Raw genomic sequence first — 15628 nt, forward strand, 5'->3', positions numbered from 1 at the left:
ATAATTCATTTTGTTACCATTATATTTTTTAATTACGGCTCGGCGCGAGACTAGCGTGAAGGTCCCTGGTTTGCAGATAAATCAGTGAGTCACTAAAAAGAAAATCTAAATTGACACTTAAGAAACGCGTTATGTAAATAACGGTATTGGAAATCACTTGATAGTAAATGGCAGAGGTGTCATTGTAAATGCAAGAAGCGTTCTCTTGAAATACGCCACATGGTCTTTTAACACAAAGGCCGGTCCTATATGAATTATTACAACAAGACTCGGCTAAAATTAAATACGTATGCATGCTTAAAGGGGCCTTTTCACAGATTTTTGCATGTTTTGAAGTTTGTCATTAAATGCTTTATATTGATAATTGTAAACATTGGAAATAAAAAGCTCCGGTGAAAAATCGAGAATACAATTTTAAAAAGAAAAAAAAATAACCCACAACTGGGCTCGAACCACTGCCCCTGGAGTCCTGGTGTCTTGGCAAACCGCGCTCACGCAATATTGAGAGTATTTTATACTCCATATAAGCAATCCGCGTAGTTTAACAAAATGTTACGACAACAACGGAACTCTCCAAATTATTCAATCGTTTCGCGTTGCAACGCTTTATAATTTTCAGGTTTTTAAATCGTCAAAGATGAATATATTGGATATTTTAGAGCTTGGTAAATTATCAGTATAACTGTTTCCTCACAAATATCATAACTAAAACGAAAATTGGCGAATCTGAAACAGCTTTTTAAAATTTTGTCAATTTACCAAAACGTGAAAAGGCCCCTTTAAAATATAAATATTTCTGTAATGTAAGAGAATTACGTGCCTCCGTTTATTATGTGCTTAAACAAAGTCGATAAAGTATAAGACGCGCATACAGAAACATAATTATGCTTTTGATCAAAGTAGAGCGATAAAAACGATTTTTCATTTACATGATTCAGACAAGAAATATTATAACTGCTTAATGAAACGTCGACCAAAACGTGGACGCTATTAAATAGTGTAAACGATTTCGAAAACACTGGCGCAATAAGGAATCAGGGAACAATAGAAAACTTCACTGAGGGCCCTACGGCAGAATAGTAACCAGCCAGGCAGCCCCAAATAGTATATGGACCGAAGCCGTTGGGCCTGAAGTGAGGTTTTCTATTTCTTTTATTATACCGAACATTATTGTGCAGATAAATGTCAATAGAAATAAAAATTAATAACACAATATAAATTCCATCAAATCTTTTTCTTCCTCTGTTAAACAGGCAAATCATCCACCAAACGACATCATTGTAAACATAGGAAACAGTACTCGAAAAATCTTTGCGGTGTAAAACTTGCACAATTGTTACAAATAACTAACATTCTAGCGGGAACTATTAGATGCGCCCGCATCTTTACCGGGCATTATTCGAAAGAACAGACCTGTGTAGTTTATATACGCAAAGAAGAAACAAATTTATGTGAGGTATAATATTTAAGAAATAATATTTTTCTATCATGGTTTGTTGTCGAATAACCCACAGTAAGGAGTATAGATGCGTATGAATTAAATCACGAGTGCAAAGCTGGATTGTTTGCTGGATTTCGGTCAGTCGGTCAGTCGGTCAGTCAGTCTGTCTGTCTATCGGTCTGTCTGTCGGTCGGTCTGTCGGTAGTCCAGTTCGTTTCCGATCAATTACTCTTCAATAAATTGACCGATTGGCTTGATACTACACATGTGAATTGGCCTTGGACAGTAGATGACCCCTATTGAAATTGGAATCACTAGGTCAAAGGTCAAGGTAACTGTCTCAATAAGTTAAAAAATCTTTCCCGATCAATAACTCGTCAACGAATCGACCTATTGGCTTGATAATTCACATGTGCATTGACCTTGAACAGTAGATGACCCCTTTTAAACTTTAGGTCACTAGGTCAAAGGTCACGGTCACTGTCACAATAAGTGTGAAAACCGTTTCCGGTCAATAATTCGTCAATGAATTGACTGCTTGATGCTTCCCATGTACATTGACCTTGGACAGTAGATGACCTCTATTGAAATCGGGGGTCATTTTTTCAAAGGCCAAGGTCACTGTGAAATTAATTGTTAGATTGGTTTCCGTTTTTTCCGTTATCCGTTTATCCGGTATCATTATCCGTTTTGTTGCAAAAAATCCTGTGTCAAGGCCCTGTTTGGTAGGCATAAGTCTCCGATCGCGGAGCTCTTGTATGAATTGATTTTCAGTCATACGTTCTTTAGTTGATAGACCATGTTATTACATAAATAATTATATCAAATCATTTTTGTCATTTCTAACACATGGTCATCACAAAATTCACCGTATTAGACACGTGGGCGTCCAAGGTATTCCGTCTTGGACAGTCCGAGTTTAACCGAACATTACCGATCAATTACGAGTAAACTGCTACATACTGTTAAAACCAGACCTTTTTCTGGCCTCTGTAAACGTTGTGAAAAATATATCACACATATAAAACGTTCGAAAGTATTCTCTGATATTCCGGTATTTAAATATCTCAAACATTTCAGAGAAACGTTAACAATAGCTAAACCTGTTGATAGGGGGTGACACAACGTGTAGGCGTAATAACGGTAAACGGTCAGCTAATATATCATTCATTGAAGTTGTTTGCGTATGAATTACAACCATAAAAAAGAGATAGGATCTACGCAAAGTATGCTTGTAATTAAGGCTTTGTCGTTTCTGTTCAAATCTTTAACCCCAGTAATTATGTCTTGTACTCATAACTTTGTATTTAATCATAACTTCGTGGCCGTTAAACTTAGTAAACATTTCATACGTGAAATAAACAGAAATGTTATAAGGCTAGAAATGTTTATTGATTTTTAATTGTAGCAATATTTCAATAATAATCTGATTAAAAAACCCAGTAAGTTACAAAGTCATTGGACATTTATTGAGATACAGTGAATTAAATATACTACCTACCTTGTATTTAGTTATAAAATAAAGTATATATTACGTTTCTAAAAAATGTATTATACGAACATCTCTCTGTTCAAGGTAAGCTGTATAATAATCTCCATTGTTTGATTTTGGTGACTTTAAATTAACTAATGTCTGTGAACAATATAAGCACGTTGCACACATTTTAGCATTCATGACTGAGTTTATTCGACCAAAAGTGTCATGTATATGTGCAATAAGAAAAGAAAACAGAAAAAAAATCAGTGCATGTAGAATAATCATGATATGTGCAGAAAGATACACAAAACATTTCGAACAAACCATCTAGATGTATTTTGGAGGGATGCAAGCGTTCTAAAAAATACACGCATTCGCAATTCCTTTTAAGTTAATTTAAGTTCTGTAACAATTTTGAAAAAGTGGGTCGGCTTGGGTATTTAAAAATAATGTTAATATTTAATCGATGTAATTATAATCTCTCTCAAATTTCGTAGTGCTGAGCCCGGATTTTTTCGGTCGACTTAAAGGTAATTTGGTACGTGCTTTGGCCGGATATCTTGTACTCTATATGTCATCCAGTTGCTGGTCGGTTTTGCAATAAATCCAAATTTGACATCTTTTATGCGGTATATTGTCAAATTCCTATAACGTTCTCGCTAAAAAAAATGTTTATTCTTTATAAGCATATTTAAACCGAATAGAATTTCTCTTTTAATAACCATGATAACTGTCAACTGAGATCACCATTTCATAACAGTTTTGTATATGTGGTAACGAAGTCTTCGAAATATTTTCGTAAAAAGACTTGTCATGCATGTTTCTTTTCCAGCATGTTTAAACCATCAATTAAATAATGGACTTCGAGAATATTTATTTAATGTATAAAATGCTTAATTTGTTTTGCACAGAAAATCGAAGATATTACTTACAGACAAAACAAACAAAATTGTAGACGCCCTGTTTGCTTCGTGTTGGATTAAAGTATAATGGTATTGGTATTTTACACTGTAAATAAAAACGTAATGATGAAACAGCACAGCAACAGAGCAACTTTTTTCATACTTTATTTTTGTATATAAATGAGTTACTACCATATACGGGAGAAACTGTAATCACCTATCAACTTACTAAATCACGTGAATTGTGCTGAAAGCTGCAAAATAGTGGGTTTGTTTCCATGCTTGTGTTGTAGCTAGTTAAAGTTGGTTAATGAATTCAACATGCAAGCGTTTTGTTTCAAAGCCAACGGAATTTAGGCTGAAATGTATTGAAATACGTAAGTTTGGACAGTACTTAAAGTCGGACACAAGTAAATAAATGATTTAATACTCTCTTGATTTCTTTGAAACTCGGTATTTGTTGTTAAAAAGGACAAATGCAATGATTAACACCATAAGAGTCAATAGTATTGATCATCTAAACGCTTTATTTACGTTTCCGACTTTACGTACTGTCCTAATTTAAGTACGCATACATGTGCACATACATGTAATATCTACATGTAGTATATGATTTTCTTTGGTACATTTACATTTAATTACACGGTGCCTGTACTGTAACATTAATTAACGATATTGACTGTGTACATCAGACTACTTGCTGTTTTATGTATATGTATGTATGCATATTATTTATATGTAAATGAAGAAATAAAATAAAGATGAAAACCTGCCTCTTATCATTTTGTAGGAAAATTTTATGGGCTACCAAATATTTTTATTGGTAGCCCAGTGGGCTACCTGAAAAATAAGACATTTGTCGGACACTGATTGAAATATAAATTTATTGGATCTAAAATTTATGTTTTCAATTACTTTTATAGGAATGTGTATTTATTACTGGTAAACCAGCCACAGTTACCGATCTAAATGATTAGACTTGAGCCAACCTAATCGGGAGAAAACATTTTACATAAGATATGGTATAGCAAACGAACTTATAAAAAACGGCATGAACATCACAAAAATCTATGTATTGTATGAAGTAAAACACAATCGTTATTTCTTCCAAAATTGTAAAAATCATCATCATAATTCCCTTGACCGATCTGGCCGCTGATGGGAACTGAGAGACGACGACAAAGAGATCCTCCGCCAGTCAGATATATCTTATTCATGGGGAGGGACGTCAACTCTTCTTTATTATCCATTCAGCTAACCTTCTGACGGCCTTGACGGCGACCTCCCTTTTACGTGACTTGGGGCACAGTCTTGCACAGAGATTTGTGCCTGGAGACGTGTCCAAACCAAGCCAGCTTCCGTCATTTGACGGTCGCCTGGAGGGGCTCTTGTGGGCCAACACATTGTGCAGTCAGTTGTGGTGGTCTTTAACGGTCTCCTGCATTATCTTTCCAAGGAAACGTTTGAACAGGAATAGAGGGGAGAGCAGACATCTTGACGGACGCCCACTGATGTCCTGAAGAAGTCACCCTTCTGTCAATTGAGAAGTGCTGCGCTGCTTGCATTTCCGTAGAGTTCTTGGATGACTTGCGCCAGCCCTTCGTCAATGTTGAATTATCTCAGAACCTGCCACAGGCATTCATGCATCACGCGGTCGAAGTCTTTCTTATAGTCGATGAAGTTGTGGAAGAGCTCACATTGGTGTTGCACGTGTTTCTCAATTATGACCCTGCAGTTGAAGATATGTTCCACTATGCCCCACCCAGCTCTAAATAAAAAATACATAACTTAACTAGTAACAACTCCTACTGGATGGAAAATAAAATTGCATTCCACATTGACCGCCTCACGCCAGCGCGGCGTCCAGTGATGCTAATGTTCGGTGCGTGCATTTTGAAATATATCAGAGCTTAACTGGTGGTTTATAATGTTGTGTGCCTCGGTTCATAGAATTTTACTTTGTAACGGAGATTGATTTGTACCGTAACGAAGAGAGTGCATGTTTGCTTTTAAATACATGACTGTGAACTGACGGCATTTACAACGGGTACATGTACATACAGTTTCAAAAGTGTCATACAAACAAATCTCTTTCTTTACGTAAACTATATTCATGTGGATATCGATTTCGTGTATGTTTATCTGCGTAATACACTTATATAAAATGGCAGTATTTTGTCACGCAGGTCTAAAATGGATGCAAAATCAGATGTTAATTTTTGTTAACTGTGTAAAAATTTTGAAAATGATTAAGCATTTATAAATAAACATATTTGTGCGTTATGCGCTTAATAATAGACTTTCGAGAACAAGTCAAAACAAAAAAAGGGTTAAATGTCGTATTTGACACCTGTCTTGTGTGCTTGAGGTCATTAGCGGAATGAAGTAAGTGAACGTTATAGGAACATATAGCAAAAATGTCTGTACTTCAAACGTTATATACCATTATTTACATATGTTAAGCTTATTTCGTGTACAAGTGCAGTAGGAAACGCAATTGAAAGGAAAACATTTTCAGTCTTCAACCGCTCATGTTTTCATTTGAAACTTGTCTCTTTATGCGTATAAGTCTCTGTAATTGTTTTAGTGCATAAACTGATTGATCCTCTCGATAAATATTACAAATAAAGAATAATGTTATAACTCTTTTCTCAGTTACTTTAATTGTCGTGGTTCCTTTCTCATCTCCGTTTAACGTTTAACATGAACGTTACAGCAAATTCATACCATTACAGCTAGCTAAATGCCTTTTAATTTTAAAATGAAGAACTCAGCAACTATCGTTTGATTATTCTGTTATCGGTTTAACAATAACGGAAGCGTAAATATATTTAGAGTTTATTACGATGATCCATCGAATACAGCCACATGACTGAAGTATTTCGTGTGCATTAAGACGAAGCTATTTCATTATAACAATGAATTTTTAATTAGTCAACAAACATTTGATGTTGTTGTTATTTGTTTTTCAACAAATAATGAATTTATTTTAATGTAGAGTCAACAATACCTTTGTTCGCAAAAAAGGTGGTTATTTTTGTCCTTTTGAACTGAGACATTGCATGTTCAAACGTAGTTACAATCTATAAATAAATTCAAAGATATTTGTGTATCGTTATTTATTGAGATTTTGAATATGTTTACTTGTGGTAGTTTTATGCCAGAGGGAAGAAAAAAAGAAGAGGGTCAGTATGAAATAAAAATAAAGATCTTTTCGGCAAAGGAACATTTTCGGGCTTTATTAAAGTTGCGATAATGTATGTTGATTCGAAGCTAGACAAGTATTATCTAAATGTTGGTTTTAATCTTATAATTTTCTATTTAGGTTTGGTGATGAGTGCGTTTTCCGTCAGTGATGAAAATACTGTTCGGAACACCGTGTTCAATGCTTCCGGATACAATCCCCTTACCCGTCCAGCAGCTACAACTAAAGTAAACATCGCGCTAACCCTGACTAGCATTGATGAACTGGTACGTTAGTATAAGGCATAAATCTATCTTTTGTTAGTTTATGTTGTACCAACTGCAAATAAGATGTAAATTAAATTGGTAATTTGTGTCTATTAAATACGTGCGCTTGCCAGATTGTATGATCTCAGCTTGTTGTTTTATGCATTATTCTCTATGTACTATATTTTATTTTTTATGAATTTTCTGGAGGGTGAAATATATTACTTTTAATATAAAAACTAGTTTATACACATTAATTTTAAGAAAAAACACAGTACTTTCAGCATTTAAACATCCATAGCTACGTAGCAGGTTAAACTTTGTGACGTCAACATAACATTCAAAACGTGTATACCTCAGAATTCTCACCAATACTCGTTCACATCTATGAAGAATTAATTATCAACTGAAATGTTTGTCTTACAAATTGAACTTAGTGCATGTAAATATTTACTGTACAATGCTTTTTTATACGTAATATTTTTTTTTAAATCCTTCCATGTTTGTTGTTTCATTGGTCTGACCTAAAGTGCACAACTCCTACAAATATCTGCATTAGTATCTTTCCATAATTTTGCTTTACTTAATGTGAGAAAAATAAATTAAGTGTTGATATTTTAGCAATAAGCATCTTCTGAAAGCGTCATTCAACATACGTATGCACCGTTTTAAAAATGATATTTAATGGCCGGGCTGTTTAATTTATTAAGATAACTTTATTACTATTGTGTTTTGCCTACCTAAGCGCCACGCTCTTTAATGTTAAATTCAATGATGGGATATTGGCTAAAACGTAATTCGCATGCGTATCAAAGTGTACTACACTTCGCAGTCGACGACTGTCAACATGTTGTTTAAAGGATTTTAAAGGATCTACACATTTTTGGGGAAAAAAAATTCAAAAACAGACCATCTTATCCATAGGTAGAAACAACGCTGACCGATTTTATCTACCAATAGTAGTTTAGCTCCGATACTGAACAGTTTATATGCTGTGTGATTTTGAAAAGATTATGAATCGGTCATTCTAGTTGGAATCCACATATAAGTGGTATTGTTTTTAAACCATGCACACATCAGAGAGAGCGATATTGTCTCATCCGTTTGAAAATAACGTTACCGTCCGGAGAATCATAAAAGCGATAACATGTATTGTAAAGCTAATTGAATTTGCTATTTGTATTAGAATTGTTTATAAAATAAATATTTATATATGCATCTATACATATTCATTCGTCAGTGGATCTTATTCAGTCTATCTATTTCGTATTAATGTCGAATTTGCGTGAAATGTATGTTTCAATGCGTGTACGTATGTTAAACCGTATATATCTTTAATCGAGTATTTATTACATGTGGGACGTATTGAACAGTATCACACCTGTCATATTGGTCTGCTTCGTAAGACAGTAATACACATAAACGTACACGAGCATTCCACATATATTGAGACATAAAACCTTTACCGTCATCCGCTATCAACATGATCATCATCATGATCATCATCATGACCATCATGATCATCATAATCATCATCATAACCATCATCATAATATTCATCATATTCATATTCATCATAATCATCAAAATCATCATAATCATCACCATCATAACTACAAACACCACCAAAACTCCCATCATCATCATGATTAGTATACTCATGGTTGTCATCATCATCCTCACATTGACCAGAATCGCAAACAATATCATGATTAGAACAATCAGCATCATCATCATCATTTTAATCATCATCATCATCACATCATTATCATCACCATCACCATCATCATTAACATATTTAAATAACTAGTAATTAGGGATTTTCATGTATCGCATAGCGCGGTATGTGATCGCTTTATTCACTTTACATATATTAATACTGTTTGGGTTTATATATAATTTATGTTTTTTTTGTATCCGTGTTTGGTTATGGTGTACGACAAGACTAGTGTTTGACAGGTCACCTGAGAAAATCTGACGTCCAAGAAGACACGTAACCGATCGTCATTAATTTAATGCGTTACTTAAATTGATTTCTGAGAAAAAAAGATAAATATTAAATTAATTACAGATTTTTTTAAAACAACAACAACATTTTTGCGTATAATAAACATAATTAATATGTTTCAGGATTCAGAAAATGACATTTTTGGTGCGTCAGGCTGGATGAATGTTGTGAGTATTTTAGCTTTGTATTTATGGCACTAGTTCACGGTTTCGCGCTTGATAATAAGGTGTGTACTAAAGAAATGTAACAAAATATAATGCGCAATGAAATATTTGATTAAAGAAATTATGCAAAATAATAATCAGACACAAAACAAGAGTCGAACACACACAAATAGAGTCTTACGAAACAAGTGAGAACTGCGTATGCTTAACAGTTTGTTATGGTTTGTTAATACGAAATCTTAAGCTTGAATATAACCAAAGCACATTAAGATCCGTATAGGAAAATGATTTGAGTAACTTTAAAAGTGTGCATTCTTATTTATTATGTATAATCCTGAAAGGCTTTTTTATATATTTATATGCTAATATTCAGTGTTACTATCTGAATTCAGATTTGTTATAAGCAATTTGATTTTTTAACTATTACATTGTCCTTAAAATTATATTGTCTCTAAAATCTGAGAAATTGAAATGAAATAAATAGGGCTGTAACGAATAAACTAGGTGACGAATACGATACGTATCACGAATACAGGGTGGCGAATACGAATATTTATTCGCGAATATGAATTTCAATGAACAAAAGTTATACTGACAACTTGACATGACATTATATAGTATGAAACTATGAGTATTTGTCAATTTGATTAATTGAGTATCATTGCATACTGAAAATATGAAATATGATACTTTGAAATAACAAAACACTGACTAGAACTGCTTAAACTTTATACACAGTTTTGAAAACATGACTAGTACCTATAAAATCATTGAGTAGAACAATTAAGCAACTTGACATGGCATTATATAGTATGAAACTATTGGTAAGTTGCACAATCATTGTCGTAAAGTAAACAAAAAAGAAATTCCATCTGCTAATCCTTTGTGTGTATGTTTGAGCATCAAATCACTCGTATTTACCTAAATAAACATTAAACAACCATCGAAAGATTTTTCAATTCAATGTCGTAAATATTCAACCGGTTCCCGCCATTTTTGTTGATAATCTGATTAATCTCACTGTGTAACATAGTGGGTGGGGTAAACATGATGCAAAACGCCGGAATAAGGAGAAGAACATTTAAATATAGGGGTTTATTGTATGAACCTTCATTTGTAAGGTATGATAAGATGATAAAACTTTCAAACTCAAAACTATGTTGTTTGTATTCGTCAAATATTCGGTTCGGTTGGTGGCGAATAACGAATACGATTCGTCCACAGCCGTATTCGAGTAATTCGAATATTCCAATGTATCGTTCCAGCCCTAGAAATAAACCACATATGTTTCTGTTTTTATGAAAAAATCAATGAGTGGTAAATAAGGGTTGTCCAATAAGCGTGTAACGTAAAAGTTATGCCATACAAAATTAAAAGATATTTATATAGATAGGTTATGACACATTTAACCCTATTACCGCGCTTAATGACCATTTCCCTCCGAAAACCATATATATATACAAACATATATATATATATATATATACAAACATATATATATATATATATATATATATATATATATATATATATATATATATATATATATATATATCTATATATATATATATATATATATATATATATATATATATATATATATATATAAATTTATATATATATTTATTTATATATATATACGGGTTGATTCACAATTGCGAGTATTTGCACTGGAATCCAGTTGTGATTCTGAACAGTACATTGCTGATATTTGATAAGAACACTTGTTTCGTTCGTGAAAATTATATAGTTTGCTTTCACGTTGAATTTCGCACACCTTTATACAATTACACGTTATTTTAACCTAACTTCAAAAAATGAATATTGATAAAAGACTCTCTCTAGATATGAGTACATATGTCATGTTTTTTTTTCATAACTTGACTTGCGTAGCAACCAGGATTGCATTAAAAAAGAACTTACAGGTATTCCAAATCGACAAATCGAACATTAAACACTGCATTGATATTATACATTACAGCTTGGGGAATCACTAACACAATACAGAAATTATATTATACCAGATAAAAACAAATTCTCGACAATTTAGACAGAGTTTAACGCCAGTGATTCACGTGTTTTCCAAAAAAATACGCGATAATATAGTTTTGCACCCAATGTCATTTAGGATAAACATTTGTCTTATTATAAATCCGTCAACTTACATTTAAATGCATACAAAATATGTGTGAGTAAGCTTGGAATTTAACAAAAGCATCCATAATAATCAAAGCGCAGCGTTTATTGTCTGCTAATACGTCAACGTTAATTCATTATATCCGCATATAGTTGAATTTTAGTAATTGGAAGAGAATTCTGGTCGGTCAGCTGATTCGTGCATGTCGAGACCGGGGCAGAAGTTGCCTGCAGAGAGACTCCTTGAATACTTTTACAGTTCTCAGTTGGTTTTGGCATTGTATAATCAACGGAATCATTAATCGGAACGTTTGCAGTTTGCTTGCTAACACTAACAAGCTCCGTCTGTCATCGTTTCCCCACGCTATTTTCCAAACTCAGAAGACCTGCCGGATATACGGCGTCTTCCATCGGCGAGATGTGGGTCGGGATGAGAGGCAAAGAACGACCGGGACGGACCAATACAGAAATACTGACTGGGACATCGAGGAATCGGCTAAATGGGAAATATGGAAAAGTCCCCGGGCGGTGGTACTAAATATGCTCGAGATAGTTGGACAATCTTTCGGGGGTTCGGGTCGAAAGCTTCATGACCTCAAGAATAACATCAGAATAGCATTGCGTGAGAGGGGCTGAACGGATCAATAAAATAGAGACTTAATTGTATTGTTAATTGACATGTAAGTGCGATTTAAAGTCTAATTGTCAAACGCATACTAATACCTTTTGGATATTTTGACGTTATCTTTGTCTTATGTCAAGGGAGCCGGGATAAATATTACTTTGGGCTAAAACTTGACCCTTTCAACCTGCAATATCATATCGGTAAACCCCAGCATAATAACGCCTCTGGTCGAACCTGTCAATGAACTCCGATACAACAGAAACACAGCGAATGCAATCACTGGTTCGCTAAAAGTCCTGTTTGTTAATGTAACATGTTTCACCAGATCTAAAAGAAAGAAGAGCAAGTCGGTTCCTTGTTCTTTGTTCCTGATTCCTTATTCGAATATTCAATAAATCTCTTACTTCATGTTTAACGTGATTTTCACTTTAATGTTGGTGGTTAAGCAAAGATGCTCTTTAACAAAAATCAAAGTTGTGACCATTCTGCAAGCACATAACTGTTCGTTAACGCATAAGGAAAATACATATCTTTAAAATGATAAAAGTCAGAAAAACAAGATCACCCATACATAGAAACAGTTGAATTCAACATTTTGCCTATGCGCTTGATGGTTTTATCTTATTGTAATCTAAAAAATGCTTTTCTTACATGATGCGAGTAAAAATCAAATTAGTTATGTGTGATTGGCAACGCCTGTGAACGGGGATCATAACAACTCTGCGCAGCAAGCATGGAAGGATATTACTTGCAAAGCATAACACACAGACATAATTTACACTTTTAATTGTCCGATAAATGACTAGAGATGATCCACGGAGTCATAAATTGCACTAACTAGCGTGAATCTTGAACGGTTGCCCATTCATAATGCTTGATAGATTATAAATATTTCAATAATATTTCAATTTAATTTTTTTTCGATTTGGACATTATATGGCTCTATTTATAAATTCTAAAGACTGAAGTTCAAATGTATGTGGGACGTCTGGCTCGGTTTTAAACTGAAGTTTTAAAAGGGAGCCCTACCCTACTATCTGGATTCATGCAAATCACGAACGTAAATAAACCAGACTGCAAACAATATGCTTTTTACCATCTGCATATAAGAATGTCGATGTCATTTAACACGCTTTGACCTGATGGAAAATGGGGCTTTGCGTTTATCCGTTTGAAACATTGAAACGTGAATGAAGAATTATAGAAAAGAGTTAGTAATTATATGCATTTCTGTGACAAATGTAAGGGACATCGACGTATCAAGCTGACGCAGAACCTTATAAATCAACATAAATCAGTCTTTGAAAAACACATGGACAATATTTGAACAGGTTGGTATCTAAATGTCGCGTATAACGTTGACGGTATCAGATATATTGACTTTTGGTGCCCAATATCTGAAAACGTTCTTTTGTTAATTTCAAATACACATTTGGTTCAATATGCATTCCTGACACAGTCACATTCTCAAATGACGTCAGTGTAGTAATTAGATTGAACCAAGTTAGTATTACATGATATGCAGCACACATTACTGCTCCGAATACTTTGACATATCTTTTTTATATTATATGTGGAACTTGGTCATTTGGTCACCTGGTTACTAAACCTCACCAGGTTAAATAATGAACATACTTATAGAACGATATACGTAACACGCTCAAATACCGGCCAAAACACATGTGCAGTAAATTCGACTTCCGGTTTACGTTATTGCAAAATGGTTGAAAAGATACGCGTTATATTTCAAACGAACACAGTCCCGAACTGCGGACGGCGTTCTTGGAAATGCATCAGAAAGGTTAAAATACGTCCAGACGTCAGGAACAAATGTCTTCCCAAATGACATATTCTTCTTAGGACGTGAGTCGGTTGTATAACATGTTAACTGTCACTTCATCTAACGTTTTATGTCGTTTTTATCTGCAGAAGTGTCGTGCTCATGAACTTTTTCTTCGGTATACCTTGTTTTTATTCCCTGAAATGCATATTCCTACTGACAACCATGACTTAGAGCAGGAATGTGTGAGCAAGAAATTTTCGAGTAAGACAGGTTTTGACGAAGTCAAAAGCTACATTGACTGTTTGCACTTAAAACATTATTTAAATTGTTGCATGTTTATTAATAATTGAATGTAACTTAATGAGCATAAAGTAGATCCCAGTTTGAAGAAACACCACTTACGCATGTCATGGCAAGCGGGAGAATTAACATGTCACTTGAAAAACATAACTATCGTCTCCTGGTCTACTAATTCCAAACAAATTATCATACCCACTTTAAAAATCATAGCTTGATACCGTTTTAATAATATACAATCTGACAGATGATCAATGACAAATCAGAAAGAGTTGATATCTCAGCCGTTGCGCTCATTAAGTCGGCTGTTCCAAAGTTATCATAACATTTTGAAGGTTATGACAAGAACCATTTGCTCGAAATTTCAACCAAAATGAATTCGACTTTTACAATGCTATCATCATATAGGCAAGTAAATAACTGTAAACATCGAGCGCCAAAAATGCGACTGATTCAATAGCAGTATTTTTTTCAATTCTTTTTTTAAACAACATACAAACCATCGGCGTAATTCAATAGGATTTGAAAGTCGCCAACAAGCGCCACGAGTTATTATAGGCGGGTTTCAAAATTGAACCACTTGACACTCATAAAAATGGGCTATGTTCCCTGCGTCATAAGAGCTTTTTTCAGCGTTACCTGAATCATTTAAACTATTTGACTTGTCTGTTATGTCGACGACGGACTATTCTCACAGGGCGCGTCGATTACACTGCGTAACTCTGGCGGTGTATATTGATATAAAATTAAAACATGTCATTTTTGCTCCCGTATTTTAAAACTAGGTCATCGGGGGATGTCAAAGTGCTCTAGAAAGTGAATCCGTATTTTATTGTTTAGGGAGTGTCACTAAACGGAATTACATATGAATGTGCATCATTTGTTTAATATTCTATAAAAATAAGAAAAAGGTTAGAGTTATGCCTAGACCTAACCCTATGGAAAACAAAAACACAAATGGATGCTTTTAGCTTTGTTTAAATATTTATAAAATCGAAAAAAATTCAGAAATGGTACTGTTACCCTTTCAGGTCATGTAACTACAATAAAGATCTCTAAACGGCAGCAAATATTTTTTTGTGAAAGACATCACAAACATGTATTGTGCCATGCGGATAAGTAGTTGTCTGGTAATTTTGCTTGCAGCGTCTTATTTTGTCAATAGAAACATATAATTTAATTAGAGTCATACCTCAAACAGACACACAATTAGAGAAACTCTCGTAAGTCACTGAGAGGTTGTTTTTTTTGTTTTCTTTAATGTGAAATATTGTGTATTGATAACTCGATCGCGCGGTGTTCTGTTGTTGTGTTTTTGACATTTGAAATATAAAAAAACAGTTTA

General features: G+C 33.9%; 1 protein-coding gene across 1 annotated transcript in view; it reads left to right on the plus strand.

Annotated features, from left to right (window-relative positions):
• The window catches only part of LOC127871404 (acetylcholine receptor subunit delta-like), a 313711-nt gene that overhangs the window by 2316 nt on the left and 295767 nt on the right, over positions 1-15628 (plus strand). Inside the window, exons 2-3 of the mRNA XM_052414304.1 lie at positions 7146-7291; positions 9401-9445. Of these exons, the coding sequence (XP_052270264.1) occupies positions 7146-7291; positions 9401-9445 (191 nt within the window). The remainder of the gene's footprint in view (positions 1-7145; positions 7292-9400; positions 9446-15628) is intronic.

Source organism: Dreissena polymorpha, chromosome 3 (assembly GCF_020536995.1).
Source record: "Dreissena polymorpha isolate Duluth1 chromosome 3, UMN_Dpol_1.0, whole genome shotgun sequence".
Taxonomy (NCBI): domain Eukaryota; kingdom Metazoa; phylum Mollusca; class Bivalvia; order Myida; family Dreissenidae; genus Dreissena; species Dreissena polymorpha.